Below are 26409 nucleotides of genomic sequence, written 5' to 3' on the forward strand. Positions count from 1 at the left end.
ATAAATGTACACTATATATATTGGTTAAGGCATTCCTAATATTACTTTACATTCAGTTTCTCACTCAGTTGCTGATGCTGCTGTTTTTCCATGTATCATACTCCATTGTCAAGGGTGTGGATGATGCTTCATTCTTAAAAGTGCTACTCTGCTGTCAATTTTCTCCAAGTCTCTGCTATCCATTTGTAAATTTTGATACTGGCACTTTCTTGCTTTATGTATGATCAAGTATCCTTTTGCATACATCTTAATATCATAACACAACAGTTTCATCTATTTATGGGTATTTTCTTTTCTAGGTCCCTTTAGTGTTTCAGTTCCTTTGCAAAATGGAATGTGTTGATTCCTCCACTGAGGACCATTTGCTTCACTAATAACGAATGTGTACTCTGCTACTCTGTTTCTGTGCTTTCTGCTTACATAATAACATTTTAGTTTAATGCCAAATCAAAGTGTTATTGATTTGAAGTCATTTTAAATGGCAATTAAACTCCAGCCATGTGCTACCCATAATGCATTTGATCAGTTGAAATGAGGATGTAAGAATGGTTATAACCTGTGGTCAGAGAAGGACTTTCTGAGGCAAAGTAGCATTTTGCCAGAGAAGCCAGCTCTTTGGAACATGCAATAAAGAGGATTCTAGGCAAAGAATAACATGTTTAAAAAGAACAGCATGCTTAGAACATGTTCAGATAGTAGTTTGTTTTAGAATGCAAAGCTTTTTTTTTTTTTTAATGGAGGTACTGGGGATTGAACCCAGGATCTGCTGCATGCTAAGCATGTGCCCTATCACTGAGCTATTTCCCTCCCCCAGTAAAAAAATAAGTATTTTCCCTCAGTTTTATTGAGATGTAATTGACATAATAGAACTCAAAGATTGGTGTGTCTGGAATAGACTGAACAATGGAAAGAGTGGTGTAAGGTGAAGTTGCAAAGAGGCAGGGGTGAGATCTTATAGCACTTTACAAGCCTTCTATAAGTGAAAGGGAAAGTTATGAAAGAAGGTCTTTGACATGAGACAATTTATGCTTTAAGAGGATCACTTTAACACCTGGTAAAGATGCTATTCCAATCAGAGAGACAAAGAATGAATGAAGTAAATTATGATCAAATTGTTAAAGAGAAAAGTCAGATTATGAAACAGTATAAACAACAGTATCCCAATTTTCTAAAATATTTTATCTGGGTGTAAGTGCACAGAAAATAGAATAAAAAGGCAATAATATAAATATTAACAGTAATTATCTGTGGCTGTTACCACAAATGGTCTTAATATTTTTTGTTATGCTTTTCTGCATTTTCCACACTTTCTTCATCAAACATGTATTGTTGATCAGAAAATGTGAATGCATGTTGGGAGAGAAAAGTGCTATAAACTATTTAATATAATTTCTGGCAAATTTCTTTACAGGCAATATCATATATGAAAGTGAGTCTCAATCTTGGTTGCACATTAGACTCACCTGGGGAGCTTAAGAAACCAAAACAAAAAAGCCTATTTCCTCTAGGTTCCATCTCTAGAGATTCTTATTTGGTTGGTCTAGGAGGGGCCCTTCATTAGCATTTTCCAAAGTTCCTCGGGTAGCTCTAACAAATAATCAGGGCTGAAAAGTACTGTTTCAGCATGTATGATCAATTGATGAATATTTATGCTTAAACCCACCTGCACCCCCATGTAGACTATCGGTTTGAAAAAATAAGACCTATGGTGTGTCAGAGAGAAGATTGACATTATAGTTTAGATGGACTGTCTAATAATCTAATAGGTCTATAAGTTTGTAGGCGTGCAGGATTTGCATTTTTGAAACTCTAAGAAGTTTGACAGTTCTGCATGGCTCATTCTCAATTCCATTTTGAATTAAACAATAAAAAGTTTCAGCTATCTGAGAATACTTGGCACACTAAAAACTAGAAAGGCAATATAAAGGACAAGGAAAGAGCAGATCAAGTGTGTTGTTTATGGACAATTTTTTAAATAAAGAATTAATTGATTGACAGTTCTTCCCCTCTTAAGACAGGAAAAACAGTATTCAGGGAACTGAAAAATTTTCTTGTCATTTGTACCATGCAGTTTTCAAATTATCAAGAAGGTGGAAGATATTTTTATTACAGAATGATAATAATTATAGCAATAGCTGCCAACTTATATTGAGCTCACAGCCTGCACACTTCGGGGGACTAAAAATCTCATGCTACTTACCTGTAATAATGGAATAAAATAATGGAAGTTGCACAATAAAGAAGTGCAATGAAAAGAAGTCACCATATACAAGAATCACAAGCCTGGAAGAAACGACCCTTGAGGAAAGAGCTATAATGAGGAATAGAGAAAAATCAGGGATAGAGGAGGACGAATATAAGGTAACGTAAAGGAAGAAAGTTCTTTGGGCTGGAGGTGGGGGGAGACTTGTTACTTTTAATTTCTTTCTACAGTTGAGGGAGAGGCCCTAAAGCTGGCCTAAACATGTGTTAGCATAACTTCCAGAAGTCTGAATACCTGATCCCTATCCACCACAGTACTCACTTCAGAATTGTACCTGGTCTGGGTTCCGTTAGCTTGGGAGCGCTGAGTGTGATAAGAAGTTGGTTTCAGCTAAACTGTAAGGAGTTATCTACCCTAGTAATTATACTGTGCGTTCTGAAACTCTGATCTACAAACACTGGTTCTCCAGCCTCCTTTATGTTAGACTGGGTTTTAAAGCGAGCAGGTGACCTTCCAGGAGGACTGATGTGATACTAACACAGATGTGACCTTTCACAATTAAGTTTCCTATGGGTGAGAAATCTGGAGCCTGGGCGCCGCCGCCGCCTCTCGGCACACAGCAACCTGTTACCTCTAGGACCCAGGGCGCCAGCGCCAGAGCGCCCATTGGCTAGTATCCCTCGGGACAGCACGCCTTCTCCCGCCCCCCATGCTGCCACCCAACGCACTCCCTAACACTCCACTCCGCTTGCCCCGCCCCCCGCCCCGCCTCCCTGATGGATTCGCGCCATTGGTGGATCTCCGGGGCCGAGATGGCGGCGGTGCGCGTGCGCGCTCACTCCGGGGCCCTCCGGGTAGTAGGAGCAAGGGCCCGGCCGGGGCTGCTGGAGGCCGATCGGGCTCCGCCCGGGTGAAAGGGCTGCGGCGGCAGTGGGCGGGACCGAGTTCCTGGGCTGACGGCCGGGCTGCTGTGGGCTAGCGAGCCGCCGCGGAACTGCGCACCGCTCAGGCGAGGCGGGGCTGGCCGAGCGGAGTCCGCGCGCGCTCGCACTGAGCTGCCGGCCCCCGCGGCTGCGCTACCCGCCCGGGACGACGAAGCGCCGGTGTCTCCAGCATGACGGAGTTAAGGCAGAGGGTGGCCCGCGAGCCGGACGCGCCGCCGGAGGACAAGGTAGCGGCGGCATCGGGTGGGCGCGGCCGTGGCAGCGGCGCCCCCGGGACATCCGTAGGGGGTCGAGCACAGAGGGGTCGTCTGGCCATCTGACTCTTTGGCGAGGCCGCCGGCGGCACCCGGCCTGGTCGGCGCGGAGGGTCCTCGGGTGCGGGGGCCCCAGCGAAGCGCGCAGCAGGGTTCAGCAGGTCGGGGTCCCGGGGACAGGGCTCTTGGGGTCCCGTCGGGGGTGGTATCTCTGGGGTGCAGAAGAGAGGGCGCGGAGGGTTGCGCACGTCCGCCTGCCTCGCAGGGCAGGTTGGGTGGTCCCCCTCCAGTCCTCCACTTCCCCGAGGCCTTCCTGGGTGTGAAGACGTCGAGACCCCGGAAAGACTCCTCTGAGCAGGACTTCGGCTCTCTGCTCTCCTTTAAAATGTTATGGGATGGCAGGGGGGAAGATGTGTCAAGACAAGGCCATCGTTTTTGCCTGTTAGGAAATTTAAACCCCTTCTCAAAAGTTAAATCTGTTGGCCTTAAGCAGAGAAGTCTCTTAACTCATGCCGTCAGCAGGTGTTGGAGGGTATATTCCCAGTAGGTGGGCTTGTTTCCTGCTTCAAATGTGGGCGTTGATGGGGTAGAGGAGGAGGGTATAAAAGAGGCCATCATGGCCGGGACTTAGCTGGTTGGGGGCTGAGGAGTGAGGGAGGGGTGTAGACTCCTTTGACTGAAGTGAAAGGTTAGTGTAGGGGAGTTGAGGAAGGTGAAGAGTGGTTCTTTGATTGTGGACGTTGAATGACAGCATACACGTCGTGGTAGTATTTGGAGCTTGGAGTTAGCAGTGGTCAGGAGTAGTGTATTTGGTAAATTGATCTAACAGTGATGTGCAGAATAGACTGAGGGAGTCTGGACCGGAATGAAAGAGACTGCTTAACTCGCGGGCTGCCAACGGGTGACCTGCAGATGTTTTCTTTAGTCCGTACCTTGCGTTAGAAACCGGCCCATTTCTCCCGACAATCTGAATTTCCAGTTGAATCATTGGAAGATCTGCTATCGCATTCCCACCTGATTAACGTTTGGCAGGGCTGAAGAACAGCTGTTCCCACCAATCCCCATTGCCCTACACCAGGCCCATGCACCCGTTTATGTAGCTTACTGTTTTTGACAAGTGGAGGAAAGGAATACTGGGGAGATACTAGGAAGGAAGGAAGGAAAAAAACCCCACAAGATTTGGTGTCAGGATGTCGACAGAGCAGTTATACTAGGAGGAATGTCTTGGGTGAAAGATACTGGGACTTTAAGTAGGTGTGTTGTTATGAGAGTGAACACTTTCCAAGAAGAATTCTCCATACTGATTTTTAAAATGTGTTTTGGAGAAAATGTAGGGCTTGGGTGCAAGTTTAGGAGTCACTTGCAGACACAAGTACTTTGAAGTCTCTACTCTTCCCACTAAATATCGTAGTTCGGCCTGGGAGCACTCTGTCCCCACCCTGCATATGCCTGTTGGTGAGCTTTCAGATATTTGGAGGCTTGGTATCCCTGTAGGAGGGTGAGAGATCAAATTTGATCTTTCTAGGGCTTTGTGGGTTTAGAAGGTGTGAGAAGAGCGAGAAGAAAAGAACTCATGACACCTAGTGGGTTATGTTTTTGAAAAACTATTTGTGATAATTAGAATGGTAAAAACAAACAAACCCACACACCCCAAAGCCATGAGTTTAGAAACATAGTTTCTACCTTCTCCATCCAACTACTTGGATCCATCTCCTAGACGAAAGTGCCGATTGGTTCTTAAATACTTTCCCATCTCCTGTTTTAGGTAAGGAGGATATGAGAAGCTGTTCAGCTAAAGGTATTTTTTTTTTTTTTCCCCACAACCATGGTCAAACTGCTTATATGACAGGATGCCTGGAGCTCTTAGGTTCACCAAGTGCTCGTTGCTCCCTAAACACACAGCAGCACTGCATCCTGTTAAAAGCCTGATGTAGTAGTCCATTTGTTCAGAATAAAGCAGTTGGCCCCTCACTCCATTGGTTTAATATTTCTGAATTATTATGCATCAGATTTTTAAGAATAAAAGTACATTTTAAGAACTGTGAAATGCTTTATTTGGTTTTGATGAATGCATATAGATTTTTAAATTTTTTGGTTTATACTATTTCATAGTTCGAAAAACTACATGATTCTGGCTTTGCTCATGTTCTTGGATTACAACTTTAAAAAGTTAGAAACAGTAGAACAAGGATATCTTTTTAGGGAAATAAATGGTGAAATGGGAATTTTCTTATTTCATAGTAGAAGAATTCAGAAAACAGTATCAGGTCAATTCGCTAAAAGAACTGGAACAAATTCAAAAGATTTTTTAAAATGTTACAGTTGCTTAACTTGTGGCAAAATGTCTTGTAAATAAGCAGACAGTTGTTATTTTTAAAATAATCTGGGGAATGCGCTTATTATAAAAGTCAGAGGTATTTTGTTATATTTAGCATCCTAGAATGGAATTGTCAAAGCCAATTGCTAATAAAGGAAATGTTTTCTTCTGGGAACCGTGCTTATAATTTTAAGGTCCCAAAGCACAGTATTGTTGCCAAACTAAGAAACTTGGAATTTAAGCTTTGGGAATGATCTTCCCACCCATCCATGTTTTTCCAAGGGAGCTTAGGAAAGAAAGGGGTGAAATGTAGGCCAAAAGATTTGGCATCTTAAAATTTATGATTGGGTTGGCATTTTAGGAGACTGTTTTGGAGGTTAGGATGAACGTTCTGGGGTTTTCGGCTGTACTTAGATGCTGGAGTGCTATTTAAATTAGAGCTTTACTCATTTCAAGGCCTTCTTTCTAGATCAGTGGAATCAGTACAGAGAGGAAATAGTGACATTTAGAAAGGGGAGTTTAAATTCTGACGATGATGGTTTTTAAGAGCAGGACTTGAGAATCAGCTACGTCTGTCTTGAGCCTGAACTCTGCCACTTACCAGCTGTGTCACTTTGAGCAAATCACTTAACTTGTATAGAAGCCTCAGCCATCTTTACAACAGGGGTGATAAAAAAAATAGCGTGTGCTTCAGAGGATATTCATGTGAATGAAATGAGTGTGCATGTTACAAATCTAGGGCAGGAGTGGTCACATTGTAATGATGTGTTAGCTTTGTTGTCTCTGGTAGAAATACAGTTTTATAAAAAAAAACAAACCTTTAATATTCACACCTTCCACTCTTGGAAGATTTAATCATCAATCAAGTTATAATTGTCTGGAGTAGTCTTTTTCTATTTAGCCCCTTTTAAGGAAAGTTTTATAGACAGCTTAGCCTTCTATGACTTATTTTTTCAGTTCATTTTCTTGCTGAATTTTTCTGTGCTCAGAATCACAGTCAAGCTTTGGCTGTAGAATGAACATCTGTGCATGTTTTCCTTCACAGCATTAGGTATAATATATTTTAGGATAGTGGTGAATAATTAAAAATGGTTTTCTGGTAGACTTTAAGAGTGAACTACTGAAATAATGAAATCTTACTTCAGTGCTATGACTACAGCTGTAGGAGAAATGCCTTATTTCTTTCAAACTTTTTTTTCTTTTTCACATTGAGAAAGAATTTGGGTATTGAAAACTCTATCCTTAACATGGTTCCCGGACTTAAATACAGAGAAAAATGAAAGATTGATTTGTTGTGTAATCCAGCCTTTTAAATTGATTATTTCTGTTGCTCAAACAGTATAATTTTATTTTAAAAACTCAATTATTTCCTGACTTATGACTACTTAAAATTAGTTTTCTTAAAAAGCTAACTGAAAATGTTCTGTGTTTGCATAAATTTTTGTGATATTTCATTAGCATTTAACATCTTTTAAAAATAGTAAATTGCTCTTGTCAGATATTAGTACTAGAAGGGGTTTTAGGGATTATTTTATAGCAGAGGATGCCTTAGCCCAGAGCGTTTGTTACTTGCTCAAGGTCATACAGCTGGTTAGATGCAGAGTGGTTGATAGTATGAAGGTTTCTAATCCAGTTTTATTCATTATGTTGCATAATATTGCCTTCAAGGATACAGACTTCATTTACAGACTTTAAAAGCTGCATTGATTGAGTTTGATAGGAAAAAAATGCCCTAGTATCACCCGTTTTTCTTATGTGGCTACAAAATCAGAAAACTAACAAAATAAATCTTTCAAAATGTCATATGTATATATGTATATATACACACATGTATATATATTTATGTATGTAAATATAAAAATTCTCAGGTAGTGAATGTGAGAATCTGAGAAAAATTCTTTTTTTGGTAGACAAGGTTGATTAGGTCCAGTTTTCCTGGTTATTGAAAAATGGGTGATTTATGTATTTTAAGCCCATCCCTGGGAGCAGCCACTTGGGTGTATTTGAAAGGAGCTTGTAGCAAGGTGTGGGCTCCTTTCAGTTGCATGGGAGGCCGCTTGGAATAACTGCCTCCTGGTTGATGACTCTTAGTGTGAGAACTGTCTGCTTTAGCAATAAGCCGTCGTTCCGTATTCAGCACACTTTCTTTTGAGACTGTTCCCTGAATCCAAAGCCTGCTGTATACAGTCTCAGTTGCCCTGAGGGAGGGCTGGTGTCTGTGTTCATGAGGAAAATGTCCAGGATTTTATATCAGTTTGGGCTCCAGATAATCCATTCTTTCGCCACTGATTTGAAGAAATGCTGTAATTTTGAGTGCATCTGGGAAACTTGAAGTGACTTGTACCAATGTCACAGTGCAAATAATCACTCTTTGAACTGTTTGAAAAAGATGTGCATCAATATTTCTGATTTGTGTACCCTGCTGTGTTTTCTAGGATCCACCTAGGAGGAGGGAAGTGAACTCCTTAGCCTTCCGGGGCAGCTGTCCTGCACACAGCTCCCTAAGCTGCTCACTGTGCTGGGACAGCCTCCCCCGCCTTCCTGAGTGGCGCTGGGGTTGGTGAAGCACAGCCTTTCACTTACACACTACCTCTGGCTTGGCAAAGAGACCCTGGCTCTTGACTGTTAGTTTTGCTGGGGTCTTGTTGGAGGAATGCTAGTTCTTGCCTTCCAAGCCTTTGCCACCAATGGCTGCCAGGTGGGGACAGTGGCGCAGCTCGCCCTGCCAGTCCCGATCTTTGTTCTCTTGCTGTTTGCCCCAACAGTGGGGATGGCATAGGGCCCACTGTTAAGTGACCTTTTAAAGAAAGTTAAACTGTATTATGCTGTTTTGACTAGACAGGGCATGCATGGTTTAGAATTTGAAAGGTGCAGAGTGTACACGGTGAATGCCTCCTCCTCCTCCCTGGTTCCCCTCCCTGGAAACGGCCCCTCCTGCCAGTTCATCGTGTGCACGTGTGCCCGCTGTTGGTGCAGAAGGACCTGAACTGTCCTTTTGATTTGTTGTCCTTTTGGTATTAGCTCTTTTGTATTAGAGTCACCACAAGGCCAGCCTGGGGCTTCTCTGTGAAGACTTCACTGCGTTTTTGAAAGAGCCCTTGAGATCTGGGATTTACTGGCAATACTCTGCTCTTGAGTCCCTGAACTTGAGAGGGCGTCTGTCATTGACCCAGATCCCTTAGTGGGTGACTCTCAGAGCCTTGTCCTCACAGGCTGTGTCCTGCTAGTCCCGTGGTTTCAGTGATCTAAAGGAAATTCCGAAGTGTATGTTCCTCAGTCAACACAAATTTACTTGGTCTCAAATCTGACTTTTCTCATTTTAGATGTTGACCTGCCTCCTCTCTGCTCTGCTCCAGCTTGAAATCCATTAGTCTCTGCTCCCTCGTCTAGTCCAGGTCATCAGGTGTTACCTGGATTCCTTATCTGTGTTGCTTTTGCGTATTTCGGGTTCAGGACTTGATGCCTGAACTACTGTAAACCCTTCTGAGTGAGCTTCGTCCCTCTAGGACTGGCTCTCAGCCCTTTCTAGCCTACCTGACCTTTCTTTGAACAGCTCTGAAACCACCCTATGAATTACAGAAAGAAAAAAAAAAGTGATTCTGTCCCCTTTTCCAGATCTCTTAAATTTGGTTCTTTATGGCCCCCTCTCTTAACCAGCCCCTCTTCCTGCTTGGTGCCTCTGTGACGTGGATCTCGGCTCTTGGTATTTCCAACCCTAGGAAACGTGCTCATTTTCTGTTAGCCTTTCCCCCATCTCTTACCTATTTAAATACTATTTTCTCAAACCCATTTTAGATCTTCCCCATCTCAGTACTTCATCAGGCATGTGTGTATTGTAGAAGTCACAGAAATGTGTACATATGAGAATGAAATCCATCTACAGTCCCACCATTCAGAGAAACCACCATTGTCCAAATGCATAGCCCTCCTGTGCTTGTTACTACTGGGGGCTGTAGTGGTAGCTGCCATGGGTGATCTGACAGGTTGCCTTCTTATGCTGTCAGAAGCATTTACACACATTGTTAAAAGTTTATAAAGGTTCTCTGCAAACAGTATTTCAAACTCTTTTTTATTATGAAAGAAATAGATGAAAATAAGAGATATTTGTAAAAGCACCAAGAAGAAATCTCCTTAACCCTGCTACTCAGATAACCACTGTTAATGTTTCTTTTTATATACATTTTGTACATTCTTGCACATTTTTAACTTAATTATGTGCCCTAGACATTGTTCAGGTCTTTAAACAGTTTAAATCATTTTTAGTGGCTGTGTGTCATTTAGTTGACACTGTACCTGAACTTATTGAACCAACCAGGCATTTCAGTATTTTGTTGCTGTAAGCCAACTGTAGGAAATACCCACGTTGAAAAACAGTAACAACTTTGTGCACATGCATATCCTTAGATAAATTCTATGTTTAGAACTGCCAACTCAGAAAGGGATATAGGCGGAGGGCATAGCTCAGTGGTAGAGTGCATGCCCAGCATGTATGAGGTCCTGGGTTCAATCCCCAGTACCTCCACTGAAAAAAAAAAAACACCTAATTACTCCCCTTCCCCCAAAAGGGATATACATTGTTTAAGCTTTTGATACAAATAATGTATTTTATTCCCACAGTATATTTGTCATCATCAAAACTGTATTGAGAGTGTTTGACCTTGTGATCTCTCCTCTCCAGAGAGGAATACTGAATATTCACTTGTTTCATAATCTTGGGAGAGGCATTTCGGCCCAGTGGTTACAAACACAGATTCTGGAGTTGGATGGCTTGGTTTATTACTTTGCTCTACCACCGATTTGCTTCAGTTTCTCATCTGAACAGTGGGGCTTAGAATGGGGTTGTTCTGAGGCATTATCACTTGCACCCTATACGAACTGTCCCTTAGAGTAACCAAATAGTTGGTTAGAAGCTTCTCTTTATGGAATAATTGAAAAAGGAGTGATGGAATTTGAATGTTAATCTTTTTACACCCCATTGGATTATTTAGAAGAAGGCAGTAACCATCAGTGCTACTACGGACAACCAGATATTGTGTACCTGATGGAAGTAGAGTACAATGCTACTGATAGAGGAATCTTGTCAAAAAATCATACCCAGGACTCTTCAAGACCATAGTTCTAAGTGCTAGTTTACAGGAAATTCAAGGGACAATGAGAAACAATACTGAACAAATGACTTGATTGCTTTAGAAAATAAATGGCAAGGAGACATTCTGCCTTTCTTTAAAAAAAAAAAAAAAAAAGAAGAGAGGGAGGAAGCAATAGATATATGGAGGGTAAAATTACAAATTAATAGACTTAAGGCATATGGATGATTTCTAGCCCTTATCTGGATCCTGGTTCAAACTGCTATAAAGAGAAAAAATTGAAACTACTGGGTAAATTTGAATATTGGATGTTTAATGTAAAGGAATTGCTAATTTTTCAGGTGTGGTAATGTAATGATATGGTGATGTTTAAAAGTCCCTATAAGAAAGCACTGACTCTAAAGAAAACAATTGATGAATCGAACTACGTTAAAATTAAGAACATCTGTTTACTGAGCTATTAAAGAGAGTGAGGAGGAAGGCCACAGGCAATGAGAGGATATTTATAAATGTCTGACATAGGACTCATATCCAGAATCTATAAATAATTCCTACAAAATGAGTATAAAAAAGACAACTCAGTAGAAAAATGGGCACTTTAGATGGTCAATAAATGTGTCCAACATCATTAGTCATCAGGAAAATCAAAGCAAAACTCACAAGATACCACTATATACCCACCAGAATGGCTAAAATTAAAAAGACTGAAAGTACTAAGAGTTGACAAATGTGTGGGGCAAATGGAACCTTCATATACTGTTTGTGGGAGTATGAATTGGTACAATCACTCTGGAAAACTGACAGTATTTACTGAAGCTAAATATATGCAAACCTTATGATCTGGTGGTTCCACTCCTAGGTGATTGCTCAATAGACATCTACACATATGTTCACGAAAAGACAAGTTCTAAATTCTTTTTTGGGAGCAGAGGGGAGGTAATAGGTTTGTTTGTTTATTTATTTATTTAACAGAGGTACTGGGAATTGAACCCAGGACCTCATGCATGCTAAGTGCGCATTCTACCACGGACCTATACCCTCCCCGCTAAAAGACAAGTTCTAGAATATTAAAAGCAGTGTTCTTTGTAGTAGCCCCAAGTTGCAAATAATCCAAAGTGTGAATAATGCTGCTACAAACATGGGTCTACAGATACCTGTTGGAGTCTTTGCTTTCAGTTCTTGGGCAACATATCCCCAAGTGGAATTGCTGGGTCGTAAGTACTTCTATGTTTAATTTTTTTAGGAACTGCCATATTTGTGTATTAGAAGTTTCTTAGTTTTAATTTCTAACAATGGCAAGCATTGATAGACATAACATACATAAACAACTCTGGAGGTCCTCAATAATTAAGAAGAGTGTAAAGAATTCCTAAGATCAAAAAATTCAAGAACTGCTGCTCTAATGAACTGTATTACTCAACAAGGAAGTAAAGGGTTGAAACAGTCATTATTAATGGATGTGTGGATGACTTGAGTGGTGAATAGGGTGGCGCTCTTTTGCCTTCAAGTATCTCAGTTTGGAGGAAACGTTTATACAGTCACCCTGTTGATGGGGTTCACATCAGGTGGATGGTCAGACTCGGCCGTCCTTGTTTTGGTGCCGCTGTAGATCTTCCTGAACTGACAAGCCTTTATCTTCCTATAGACCATGGTGGACCATGCTTTAGGATGGAGAAACTGCAGAATGAAGCTTTGTTACATTCCTGGTTCTTACATTAAGATTTTTTTTGTATGGTGCTGTATGGTATATGTCAGGCCATTTTTTAAAAAAAGCTGCTCATAATATCTTCACAAGGCATTGGTTGCCAATATGACTCAAAATACCAGTACCTTTGGAGGCCACACATCTCTTGAAATTTAAAATACTATTCAAAATAAGTAATGATTCTGATGTTCTCCCAGTGTTGTTTGAAATGTAACTCAAAAATTTCCGCAATGCATTGTTCTGTTAAAAATGTTGAATGGATCTTTGGGACATAACTATACTTTTTTTTTCCCCTGTAAAAACATTGACTGAAAACATGTTGAAGATCATGTGTACATTCTGTGAGGTGTATATGTTAATCCATGTCGGTCTCCCCAGGAAAACATTAGCTGGGGAGGGTTTGCAGGGTGTGCTTGCCTGATCTCTTCCAGCTTGCAGAACTCATCACTTCCTCCAAAGGCAGGCAGCACAAAGCCCAGTCCGGTCATTAGTCATTGTGTGTGGCTCATAGTTAGCATTGCAGTTTGATGACCAGTAGTCTCCTCATTGGGTCTGGTGACTATGCACAAAAGGGTTATTATCAGTCTGTCATCTCTCACCCTTCCAAGTGTGGAAGAGGGGCAGGATGAAGGTGGACAGTACATCCCAAATAAGCTTCCCCATTCAGACGAGGAAAGAATGTGGGAGACACACAGCCGTGTCTTGGCTCACCTCTCTCCTGAGTGGGAGTTGGCCTGACTTCTGTGTACTGAGATGGGGTCTGTTGCCTGATAGGCTTCATTTTACGCTGAGTGGGTGGGGAGCAGAAGCCCCTAAATCCCATCCACCATCTCACGTCAGATCTCAGTCCCAAGCTCCTCCAGGTTTCAGAGGGCTGACGCCTCCTGCTTTCCCTAGAGCCTCTCCTGTGTCTACTCTTGGCTGCATCCCCCGCCCCCCCGACCCATTTTATTTCATCCATCTTAGCTCTTCAGTCTACTTTGTCATCCAGAAATTTGTTGAAATTTCATATCCCTTGATGACTCCTGGCCCCTAGTACTTCTGTTCAAGGGCACGGTTTTATTCCTTACTGTACCCATTCATTTCAGGGGGATGTTAGGTCAGTAGGTATGGACTCTGTCTGCCTTCTTCACCAGGGAGCTTTGAGTTTTGAGAGACCAGGCTGATCTTACAACATTAGAAGCAGGTGGTTGCAACACTGTTGTTGTTGTTTTGTTCTTTGTGTGTGATGAAGGATAAAAATGGTTCCTCTTGACTGATGAAACCTGTGAATTCTGGGCTTCTGCTTTTGGCAAGCAAGAACGGCAAATTGCTGCCGACTGACTCTGGGAAGTGCCTGTGTTTGGTTTGAGCTGGCTGATGGAGGAGAGGAGACAGGGTAGGGGCCAGTGAAGAAGAGTGTGCTTTGCTACCAAAGTTTGAGAAAACGAATTTTTGAGAAGAAAGGAAAGGTCAGTGGCAAGCGCCATGGAGATGTCAAGTAGAATAAGGAATAGACATGGTTTATCTTCTGCCCCTGTATTTTCCTACAGTGACCCCAAACTCATTTTATGGAAGATGGTATCTTTATGGAAGATGGTGATGGGACCTAAGTTTTTTTTTGAACAATAAACCCTTATACATAATTTTGCTGTGTTGTAGAGTTTGCTGAGCTCTTACAATATTTTTTAGCCTCAATATAACTTTTCAAAAAAGCTAGCACTGTGTGTTTATAACCTATTTCTTTATACATTATAACAAAATCTCAGGCTTCTAAGCCAAAAAGTAGCCCCTGCCCTGTTTAACTGCAAGTGACTGAAAAACAAAAATGATAGAGGATTAAACAAGATGAAAATGTGTTTACCTCACAAAAAAGAAAAGTCTAGAGGTCAGCATGCCAGCAGCTTCATGGTGTCAAGGATTCAGGTTCCTCGTCTTGCTGTCCCACCATCCTGAGTGTGTGACTTCCACCTCTGGTACAGGATGGCTGCTAGAATCCTAGCCATCACATTCATATTTCAGAAAGCAGGAAGAAAGGCAGAAGAGAAAGTCTACTCCTTTTCTATAAGGACTTTTCCTAGAAAATACATTCACTATTTCTGCTTACATCCCATTGGCCAGACTCTGTCACATGTCCTTGCCTGGTTGCAAGGGAAGCTGGGAAATGGCCATGTACTGGGCTAAGCACTGGGGTTTCTATTAACAATGGAAAAAAAAAAACAGGAGAATGGATGTCGGGGCAACCAACAATCTCTGAGCACTTCTAAAGGCCTGAAGGTGCCTGTTAAAATTGGCAGGGATCTGTGAAGTGATGAAAAAGAAAAGCTGGGGGAAGATGTGGATGGAGAGCAGAGGAGACCAGTGGTGGCTGAAGGTCTCCTCCAGTGGTGGTGGGCAGCTGATTAGCTGATAGTCAGGCAGCAAGAAGAGGGGGACTGTTTGCAGGTTTGGGGATGGGAAGGAAGGAGCTGAGGACCAAGTGTAGGTAGCTGCCTGCTCCCCAGTGGGAGAACCCTCAAGGCATAGGCCTTGAGCATCTTTTGGATGGTATAATATGTAAATGTTTGGCAAACGAAGGAATAATATGTAGAAAAGTCCCTGAATCCTAGTATCCACCAAGCATGGATGTCCAGCAACACTGTTTTAAAAACAGAAGAAAAACCAGGCCCTTAGTTCCCTCTCCCATATCATCTAATTTATATCTTTTGATCTCTCTATATGATGAAGCAGTAATTGTCTAAAGTGATGATTTTTTTTTTAATTGAAGTACAGTCCGTTACAATGTGTCAGTTTCTGGTGTACAGCACAATGTCCCAGTCATGCATATACATACATGTATTCATTTTCATATAAAATGATGATCTTGAATTACTACAAAATTTGGTGGAAATAGCCAGAAATGGTAGAGCTTTGACAAGATGGCTTTGGATAAAAGTCACCCTTGCACATGCACCTGCTTCCTGCTGTTGCAGCAGAAATGTGTGTTTCCTAGGTGTTGGAGCAGTAACTTGCTGGAGGTGGAGCGGCTCCTGGCAGGGCCGGCATTGAAACCCAGGTGTCCTGCAGCCTGAAGGGCCTAACTAGGATGCGCAATGAGGCAGTTACCTTTGGAGAATCAAATCAGTTATTAATAAATGCAATCTTTAAAATAAGAGATCCTTGGTGGAAAAATAACTAAAGGATAAGGTTGAGAAATAGCCTCATTGTGTTATACATGGAGACTGGCTGGCTGGAGTTCTCATTGCCTCTGGGCATTTTTTTCCATGGGCTTAGCTCCAAAGGCATAAATCTCTAATCCCTTCCATTGTAGGTTTATAGTGTCCCATCCTGCTTTGAGTGTGAGAGTGTGAGGGTGTTCGTAGAAGCTGGGGACCCCCTTCACTACTGATCTTTGGTTACTTTGAATAGAATATCCCACCACAGTCCCATTTGTGCTGTGTTTGAGCTGTTTCTGTCCCCTCCTATAGTTTTGGGAGAGCAAGGACCACGTGAGCTTTGTTTTTTCACAGAGATGTCAGCCAGACACCCAGTTTTCTCTTGAACAGTTGCCATTTCTGTCTTCTGTCTGTTCCACAGAATTCTCTGTACAGAGACTTTTCAATTTGCACATAGTGGTCTGTTGGAAAGGTACCCCGGGGAGTAGCTATTTTGAGAACTTCTGATGAAAGAACCATTTCTTCCACAGATATCAGCCTCTTCTAGGGACTTTTCATCGGACAAGGGACATCTCATCGGACAAGGGATATCTCATCGTTCTGGGGTGGGGGGGTCCTGCTTGAGTCCTGAGAGCTGTTAGACATCTTGTTTCCTAGATCTCAGGGAAGAGTTGTCTCGATTACTGGACTTGGTGTTCTGACATGAGTCTTACATTTTTCATTGGTCTTAAGGTATCCAAAACACTGGAGTGAACCACCATTTGAAGTTAAACAAAAACTTTTAGTGTCCAGAGGATCAAAAAGGGGATAGAAAACCAGGATGGTCTGAGATTTTTCAGGGAAATTTGGCCCAGGATTTCCAGCGTTTGTCGTCCACTAATGTCTTGGCCTTGATGAGTTCAGTATAGGTAATGTGGCTGTAGAAGCTGACCCTGGGGCTTGTCCTTCTCATTGCTTTGAAGAATCTTATGGTCCTCCTGTGGGCATCCGTGTGTGACTCTAAGGCTCACTCATTGTTCTGAGGTGCTTAGCACCACCTGGGCAGGTGCAGAGGTGGTGACGGTTGAGCTGGAGGAGCAGGAATGTGCCTAGAAGGATGGCTGGAGACTCAGTTAAGGGTCCCAGAGTGTGATGGGGAGGCCTTAAGAGCCCTGCCAGAGAGTTTAGGGGAAGCCATCAAAGGTGTCAGCACAGAGGAATGAGAGCCTTAGGTGTATCCATTTTGTACTTTTTAAAATTATGGAAGGAGTAGCTTATTTTGTGGAAAATGTAGAGGTGCCAGGAAAGTATAAAACATATAAGTTACCTTAATTTCACTACCCAGGGTATAACTGCTGTTAACACTTTCATCAAGTCCTGCTAATATTTTTCCTATAGTTTTTTGCTTTTTTAGAGACTAGACTTGCAGATTTTCTTTTCTTTTAATTTTTTTTTGTGGGGGGAGGTAATTAGGTTTTCATTTATTAATTTTTTAGTGGAGGTGCTGGGGATTGAACCCAGGACCTTGTCACACACTCTACCATTGGGCTATACCCTCCCCACCTATGGTTTTAAAATGACTGGCATTCTTCCCTATCTTTGTTAAATAGATCATGACAGAATCTTCTGTTGTTGGACACATAGCCTATTTCTTCCCATAAATAATGCTGTGATGAACAGCCTCCTAAATTCTGTGTTTCTCTGGTTATTCATATAGGGTAGTGTCTCAATAGGGAATGACTAGGTCAGAGGAGATGTGAACCATTTAAAAACTCTTTGTACTTATTTCTAAATTGCCTTTCAGAGAGGTAGTACCAATTTACATTTCTATGAATACTGTATGAATGTTCTGGTTTTCTTCAACCCTGGTCCACAGTAAATATTCTTTTCATCTATTCATTCAGGCTCAATGTGAGAAAAATGATTCCTCATGGCCATTTCACTTTTTTACATCACTGATTATTAGAGAGGTTAAATCAGTATATAGGTTGTATTTGGCACATTGTCTTTCTCTTTTGCTGATTTTTCTATTGGCAGGATCACATTTTTCTTACTGATGATAAGAGGTTTTTTTAGTAAAAAAGTTGAAAGAGCCGAACTGTGGTATTGTTCTTAAAGGATTTTTAGAAATGATTATCCATTTTTCACAGACAGGCCACAGTGATAGCCTAGCAGGGATTTGGGGCAGGGAGGTTGCTCAGGAGGGTTGGATTTCCTTACCTGCCTGCGGAAGCCTATGGGTAGATTTCTTCCCACCCCATGTCTTTCTCAGACTCTGGAACACCTACCTGTAGGGCCTAAGTACTGACTGAGTTGTCATGTCTTCCTCAAGCCTTTCTGGTTGAGAGATTGTTGCTCCCAGCCAGCACCTTGAAAAAGTAAATGTGCTGAGAATAGCCGGGCTGATGTCCACAGTTTCTGCCTGGAAGTCCTTGCCCGGGCACTGAACCTGAGGACCCTCTCCGGGTGTGAATGGCTCACGGGCTCTGTCCATTCTTAGCTCAGGCCTACTTCTGAGGGTCTTGGCCTTCTGACTTCTTTACCCTGGTAGAGTTCTCTGGAAGAGAGGTAGCTTGGAAGTGCTCTCAAGGCCAGGATGCTAGTAGCCTGTTAGGGAGGACAAACGCTAGGATTCCAACCTGAGCACTAAGGTGGGGGTCAGTATTACTGGGGGGACAGCCTCTTCACTCATTAGCTCCTGAGGTCCGCACAGCTGGAAGAGCAGTGGAAATTCAAGGTGTTAAAACAAGACAGCAGGCCTAAAATGGAGTCAGTTATGCTAAGCTCCACCTCACCAGTCTGAGACTTAATTACGGTTTTGGCTCTACTGGAAATGGAATCTTAAACCGGTCAGTTGGGAGTTACCTAACCAGCACTACTTAGGGTAGTCGGCCTGGTAGGTCCCTGCCACCCCCTGAAAGAAAGTAATTTTGAAATAACTAGTCTACTTTTTTGCCAGTGTAACTTCTTTGTTCCCACTCCCTTCTGCTTATAAAACAAACCTTGAGTAGAAGATTTGCTTTTAACTGGTTTTAAAAGAAAGATGTGGGTTTTTTTTAATTGATAAAGCAGGGAAGTTTTGGTTATCTAGAAATTTCACTTACGGACTAGCAGATTTTTTCTTAATACCAGGTAACAGGGGTGTTAGAGTTAGCTCTGTTCATCAGACTTCAAACTTCAGCTGAGATGGCGTTGGATAGAGATGCCAGCCCGGCTGTTCACAGGGTGAAGATTGAGCGGCCATCACTGTCGCACTTGTTATTAAAATGGAGAAGTGAGTAAATTCTCTTTTGGTTGATGCATCTGTCTGCCTTTGCTTGGAGCAGAATCTGACTTGGCGGAGAGCTCAGCTTCTGGAAGCCCAAGCTGCGGGAGGCAGGTATTTCCTTTTTGCAAGAAAGCGTGGAAGGGAAAGCAGTCAACAGCTGCCTAAGATTGTCTTCCCCATTCTGGTGCCCACCTCTGTTCTCCTGTTTGAAGGCTCATCCTACAGTTCTTAAGAATGTCACATCGCTTCCACATAGAACCTGCAAATCTATGTAAATGTGGTAAGGCGGGGACATTTTGTGCAAAGTGGCTGGCTCTTGCAGTGTGGTACTTACGCCTGCCATTTTAACCTACAGACTCAGAAGTAGAGAACTCCTTAGTCATTCCTTAGCCTGTCTTCTTTCTTCCCTTTGTCCTTTTGTACAGCAACACTTATTGAGGACCTTCTATGTACCAGACAGTCTTGTAGGCCATGGGCATATAGCATTAAATAAACAAAATCCCTTCGACGTGGAGTTTATATTCCAGTGGGGGAGACAGACAAATGTGTAATAATTTCAGGTGGTAATGATCTGACAAAGAAGCAGCAGCAGCAGGTGTTTTCTTAATATGAAGGTGGCATTTCTGCGTGTTAGCACTGGGAGAGACCTTTCAGCATGCAGTCCAGTTGTCTCAAAGGACAGATGTGTTCTGATTCTGCCTGGAATGTTTCCCATTATTCAAGGGAAATGAGTGGAAATGTGCACAGACCTAGACGTTCTTTAGGGCAGGGTTGAACCTTTTGAGTATAAAAGATTTCACTCTGCCTGCTTATTCATTATTCCTGGCAACACTTCAGTTGCTGTCTGGAAATACAGCTCATTACCACCCTGGATTTTATGGGCCTCCCTCCCCAAATAACTTTAATCTTTGGGAAGGCTGAAAATGTAATCCTTTTAGTCATTAGTTGCAACTGTCTAACTGAAGCTCTCAAATCGTCTTTCCTGCGCAAATGATGGCAGCCATTATTCTACGCCCTGTAAACAAAGGTTGATGAATTTTCATTAAATTTTAATGAGTTTTAAAAAACTCTCCTTAAGCTTTTATCAGATTCTAGGCAAGGTGCTTTCAAGAAAAACAAAGATGAATAGGGTAGTCCTTGCTTTTGAAGAACTTGAAATTTAAAATACATTATGGAAAGTGCCCTCTTAACATAAATGCAAAGTGCAACAAATGGCAGGAGGGGAGACGCATCACGGGCTGTGGGAGCTTTACTGGAAGAAACAGTTAGTGAGAGGGATGGGGTATTAGTTTCCTGGAGCTATTCTAACAAGTTGCCACAAACTGGGTGGCTTAAAACAACAGAAAATTATTCTAGGGGGCTGGAGTGCTGAAATCAGGGTGTTGGCAGGACCATACTCCTTTCAGAGGCTCTAGAGGAGACTCCATGCTGCGCCTCGTTCCAGCTTCTGGTGACTGTTAGCATCCTCTGGCTGTGGCCACTTCTGTCATCTGTCTTCTCTTTGTCTTCTCTGTTTCTGCATCAGATCTCCCTTTGCCTCCATTTTAGAAGGATGCATGTGATTCTATTTAGGGCCCAACTGGATAATCAGGATTAACACCCCCTTTCAAGATTCTTATGTTAATTAACACCTTTTGCCATGTAAGGTAATATTTACTCTTTTGCTATGTAATGTAATATTCACAGATTTCTAGGAAGTCAGTTTATTTTGGAGAGGGGGCCGTTTTTTCCCCCCTATCTACTGTAGATGGAAATCAGGGAAAACTTTCCTTGAGGAGTCTTAGTGACTCTAAGATGGGACTTGAAGGATGAGCAGGGAGGGAAAAAGGTTGGGAGCAAAGGGAGAGAAGAGAGCTGGGTGGAGGTATTCAGGGCCAATGAGCAGCTGTATTTGATTGGAGCACATGGTATGTGCAGAGTGTGGAGGACAGATCTTAGAGGACCTGAAGTAGGAGGTCATTAATTCACTAGGCAAAAATGAGTGGAGGAGGGGTGTAATCCACTGCACTTTGTGAAGATTAATCTCAGAATGTGTAGGGAATAAGACAGAGAAGGGAGGAATTAGTGGAGAAATCACTTGGGAGGCCAGTGTAGTAGAGAAGGGTTGTTCTGCAGACTTGAGCAAGGATGCTAATGGTGAGATGGGAGTAAGGAGAGACTAGTGATCGGCTCACATGGTATGAGAACTGATGAGGTGTGGCAGGGGATCTGGAGACGGTGATGAAGATCAGCGTTCCCTGCGGAACACATCTCAGATGGATTAGGTTCTCAATGGGAAACAGGAGAGCTGGTGTGAGCGGGGAACGAGGTGATTGGTTTTGGACCTGTTGAGTTGGAGGTGGTGGTTGGACATGGAGGGGTCTTGCTGGCAGGTTGAAATGTAGTGCTGTAGCTTGGGAGAGGATATAACTAGTGTTACGGAAGATGGGTCCACAGAAGAGAGACTGATGGTACTAAGGGTGCAGTGTAGAGATACAATCTTGGGGAACACTGGCATTTAAGGAAGTGTGGGGAGGAAGAACAGAGAAGATAGGAAGAGAGGAAGGAAACTAAGACTTGTTTTAGTGCAGGAAGCTGCTCTAACTTGACTAAAAAGGGAGAAGGGTTCTACTAGCTCATGTAACTTAAAGACTGAGGAGATTCTAGCTTCAGGCCTGGTTTAATTTAGTGTCTCAAATGTCATCAAGCCTTGGTCTCCCTCCATGTCTTGGCTCTCTTTCACGATGGCATCATTTCTGGATTTCACATGGTTGCAGGATTTTCCAGCAGATGGAAAGTTCCATTGACAAGGTCATGCCTCTTCCTGGGGGATCCAGAAGAAGTACAGGGAATTGCTGTGATTGGGTTATGTGTTCATCTCGGACCCAATGGCTGTGGTTTAGGGAGCCTAGTGCCCTAATTAGATATAAAATACCTGCCTGCATGTTGTAGGGGAGGAGAGGATTACCTAAAAGCAAAATTAAAGAATTATCTCAAAAAGGAGAACCGAAGCTGGGTAGTAAAACACTAAATGTGCAGTATCCCAGGATTGATCCAAGCCCAGCAGTGTTATCAGAGATCCAGTCTGAGAGGTGAAAGATTGATAACTGCTGCGTATGTCAACTGTTTTCAGGCTTTATGTAGTTAAAACCCCATCTAGATACAGTTTTGCATTTTGTCTTGCATTTTGCTACATGGCATTTACTTATTGGGGGCGGGGAGGTAATTAGGTTTATTTATTTAGTTTTGATGGAGGTACTGGGGATTGAACCCAGGACCTTGTGCATACTAAGCACGCACTCTACCACTTGAGCTATACCCCTTCCTTGCTACGTGGCATTTATAGTTGTCTTGTTAATAGCTGCACAGAAAGTTGTTTTACCGTAATTTACCTAATAATTTTCCCTCGTTAGGGATGTAACACCTATTTCTGCTTTTTTAACAATGCAGTGATGCATGCTCATTTCCCAGTTGTCCCAGGCTCGGCCTCTCTGGTTTCTTCTATTTCTATTATGGTCTTGTTCCTTTTGTATCTCCTTACTGCTTTAACCACTGTACTGGACATTTTCACCCCTTGGTAAGGTCTGACCAGTGCTAAGTAGAGCATGAGCATACCTGTGTTAGTTTAGCCTAAGATTTGTTTAAGAAAATTCAACTGAGGATAAAGAAGATGTGATATATTTATACATGGAATACTATTCAGCCATTAAAAATGACAACATATTGCCTTTTGCAGCAACATGGATGTCCCTGGAGAATATCATTCTAAGTGAAGTAAGCCAGAAAGAGAAAGAAACATACCATATGAGATCGCTCATATGTGGAATCTTAAAAAAACAAGAACATAAATACAAAACAGAAACAGACTCATAGACATAGAATACAAACTTGTGATTGCCAAGGGGGAGGGGGTTGGGAAGGGACAGACTGGGAATTCAAAATTTGTAGATATTGACAGGCATATGTAGAATAGATAAACAAGATTATACTGTATAGCACAGGGAAATATGTACAAGATCTTGTGGTAGCTCACAGTGAAAATAAAATGTGACAATGAATATATGTATGTTCATGTATAACTGAAAAATTTTGCTCTAGACTGGAATTTGACACAATATTGTAAAATGACTATAACTCAATAAAAAAAGTTTAAAAAACAACAAAAAATAAATAAATAAACCTCAATACTTCCCTCCTGCAAAAAAAAAAAAAAATTCAACTGAGTAAAATTTAAAGATGGTTTTATTCAAAGATGATGACTCAAGCAGAATCCAATGTGGTGGAGAGAAAGGAAGCTGTACTAAATGAGACTTTTCTGGGCAGAAGGGAATGAGAATAAGGGACCTATATACTAGCAAAAAAGGAGGTAAGTTATTGCAAAGTTACTTTCCTTTAGGGGCTGGCAGGAGTCTCAGGCAGATTACCCTAAACAGTGCTGATCAGGTAACTCCTGACTGACTGCTTTAAGAGATTCTCCATTTCTAGGAGAGCCAAAGTTAACTCTTGATTTGGTGATGTAGAACTCAGCATAAGTGACTCCATTTTGGGCCTGATTTGAACAGATCATATTACATTTTTTGGTTTCTTTTGTTTTTATTATTCAAACTGTGAACTGTGATTACCAACCAATGTTCTTATGTCTTTATGTGTGTGTGTTACTGTTAAGCTATGTCTTCCTCAGTTTGTGCTTGGAAACAGGCTAGGTTGAAGTCTTGGGCTGATTGATACCTAATTTTATATTTGTATAATTGGCCCATCTTCCCAGCACATTGATATTTTTAAGTATTTGTTTTTCTGTCTGTCTTCCGGAGCTTTGTGTCTTCTGCACGTTTTATCATTCTACCGTCAGTTGTTTCATCTGAGTCATTGGTGACAGAGGTGACAGGGAAGCAAAACTGGAATTGGGTGTGCAGTGTGATTACAGCTATTATCTCCCCACAAAACATGTACACGGAAAAAGGCTAGCATGGAATAGGTCAGAATGTTAGTTATTTTGGATAGCAGAACTATGGGAGGTTCTGAAAATGCCTATCTCAGTTGTCTTTAAGGAATATATATTACTTAAAAAAATGTTTATCAAGATCAGATGACGGTAAAGAGGTATGCGTTCCTCTGGTGCCTTCAAAATTGATACTGATAACACATTTCAGGCATTGGTAAGTGCTATAAATAAAAGAAAGCATTCTAAGGAGCTAGGGGATGATGGGAGTGGAATTGGGTCATTCTTTTCAGTAGGGTGGCCAGAAAAGCCGTCTTTGAGGAGGGACTGTCTGAATGGAGACTGAGTGAGGTGGCTGATGGAGTAGTGAGAAAATCCCAGAGTCACTGTGAAGGCTTTGAGTCAGGTGTGAGCTCAGTGTATTGAGGGACAGCAGAAAGGTTTTTATTTCCATTACTGTAGGAGAAAAAAATATTTCTGTGATTTATTGAGTACATTTTTTCTTTAATGGAGTTACTGGGAATTGAGCCCAGGATCTTGTGCATGCTAAACACACACTCTACCAACTGAGCTATACCCTCCTCCCCGAGTGCATTTTCTGTAGATCACATTATTGATAAGAGGCTTTTGAAGACAGGATATGGCCATGTTGGGGATGATTCTAGACTTTCAGAGTAAGGCTCCTCCTCTTTGACCGTATGTTAATACAACTGAACTTGTCAAATGAGGTTATTAGCATTAGAAAAAGCTAGAAATATTGCCTTTGCTGTTCCAGACCACACACACACACACACACACACACACACACACACACACACACACACACACACACACACACACACACACAATTTTATTCCACCAGTAGGAACCCAGCCTTTTTCAGTGAGAGGAACACACAGGTTCCCTACACTCATGTTAAGGATAAACCTGTCTCTAGTGATTTCTCTCCTGGGGGTTGTGTCTGTAAGTGGGGGTGTTGGTTGCCCTGGCAGCTGGCCACAGGGCTTGATTAAGAAGATGGCAGGCTTGGTATTTAGTGGAAAGGTTAGGCTCAGCCTGATGATCTTCCTCCAGGACAGGTTTGTAATTTGCATCTAAAGCAGTGCAAAAAATAGTTTGTGTAAGTAATGGAGTCACTCAGTAAATGAAACTTAAGAATATTAATGCAGTTTAGTGTCCTCTAAGCTGCTGGGGTTCTCTCCTAGATGATAACAGTGAAAATGAGTCCTGCAGACGGTGTTCTGGACCAAGCAAGGTCCCTTCCCCAGGCTAGGAAGCCAGACCTTGACCACAGAGACCTCCCCTCCTCCCCCATGACTGCTCCTTCGGGCCCTCCCTTGCTGCCTTCTCTTCTGTTGAAGGAAGCCTTCTGTGCTGTTCTGAGCTCCAGGTTGTTGGCTGGTAAGCAGAGGGGCACTAGAAGGCTGGTGGGGGAAGCCTTTCAGGCATAAGTTTCTCTAAAAATGTTGACAGGCCTTATCTGAGCCCTTGTGCCCAGGATGCCCCATGTGTCCTTCACCCTAAGTGCTCTGCCTTTCCCTGTAAAGTCTGAGTGAACCAGAAGGAAGGGGGCCTCGGAGAAGGCTTTTTTTTTTTTTTTCCATTTAGAGCAGCGTTCTTATTTCCTGTTTACATCAGCACCACAACCTCTTTGGGGAATGGCTACAGGGCTGTGGGAGGATGGGTGGTGATTGAGGTAGAATCTGAGAGACGGGCTCTGCTTCACTCACTGGTCTGGGTCCTTGGGTTGAAAAGAAAGAAAGGAAGTGGGAGGGGGTGCCTGGGAGCTGGGCTGAGACACCTTGAAGCAGCAAGGCAGCCTTTCCCTGCCACCGTGTGCTGGTCCCAGAGCTACTGAGCTGGGTCCTCAGACCCAGTGCCCAGCAGAGAGGCGGGTTGGAGTGGGCACTGGTCTGGTCCTGCTTCAAGGCTGCTGCAGAGGTGGGGGCCTGGCTGTCCTGGCACACGAGCTGGAAATCTGGGTTCTGTTGTACACTCAGTGCACTCTGGACACTGAGTAGTCAATGGTAGGTTAGGTAAAATTAATCAGCTCATCAGTCCAACAAGTCTTCGGGTGCCTGCTGTGTTCCAGGCACTGCTCAGTGCGGTGGGAATCAAGAAGCCCAGGGCTGCTGACACACCATCGTGTCCGACGTGTATGTGGTGTTTATCCATGTGCCCCAGCCTGCACAGACTCAGTATGCACACGTGTTGATATGTCTGTTATAAAGCACGCACCGGAAAGAAAAGATGAACGAGGTCAACAGTAATAGGTCCTGCTCTTTCCTCCCACCTCGGCGGACTGTGCTGCGCACCTCCCACGTCAGCACTGGCACGTACTGCCGCCTGCGGCTCACACCTCGCCCTTCGTGGGAGCTTTGGGAAGAGGATCACATTTGAGTCAGGGCCGCCTGTTGGATGAATGGAAGACGGGATGGAGGAAGCAAGGCAGGCAGATGCTGAGCTCACATTGCTGATTAGCACACGGGCCCCAGCAAGGCCGGGGGCCCCCTGCATTCTTTCTCCTCTCCACCCTCCGTGGGAAGGGTGCTCGGGTCACCTGGGGTGGGTGTTTCGGGTTCCTGGGCTCCAGTCCAGTG

General features: G+C 42.8%; 1 protein-coding gene across 1 annotated transcript in view; it reads left to right on the forward strand.

Annotated features, from left to right (window-relative positions):
- Nucleotides 1–3047: 3047 nt before the first annotated feature.
- CDS2 (CDP-diacylglycerol synthase 2) overlaps nt 3048–26409 on the forward strand; it is a 43033-nt gene continuing 19671 nt past the window's right edge. Inside the window, exon 1 of the mRNA XM_031434218.2 lies at nt 3048–3374. Coding sequence (XP_031290078.1) covers nt 3318–3374 — 57 coding nt within the window. The 5' untranslated portion in view covers nt 3048–3317. The remainder of the gene's footprint in view (nt 3375–26409) is intronic.

This window comes from Camelus dromedarius, chromosome 18 (assembly GCF_036321535.1).
Source record: "Camelus dromedarius isolate mCamDro1 chromosome 18, mCamDro1.pat, whole genome shotgun sequence".
Lineage (NCBI taxonomy): Eukaryota > Metazoa > Chordata > Mammalia > Artiodactyla > Camelidae > Camelus > Camelus dromedarius.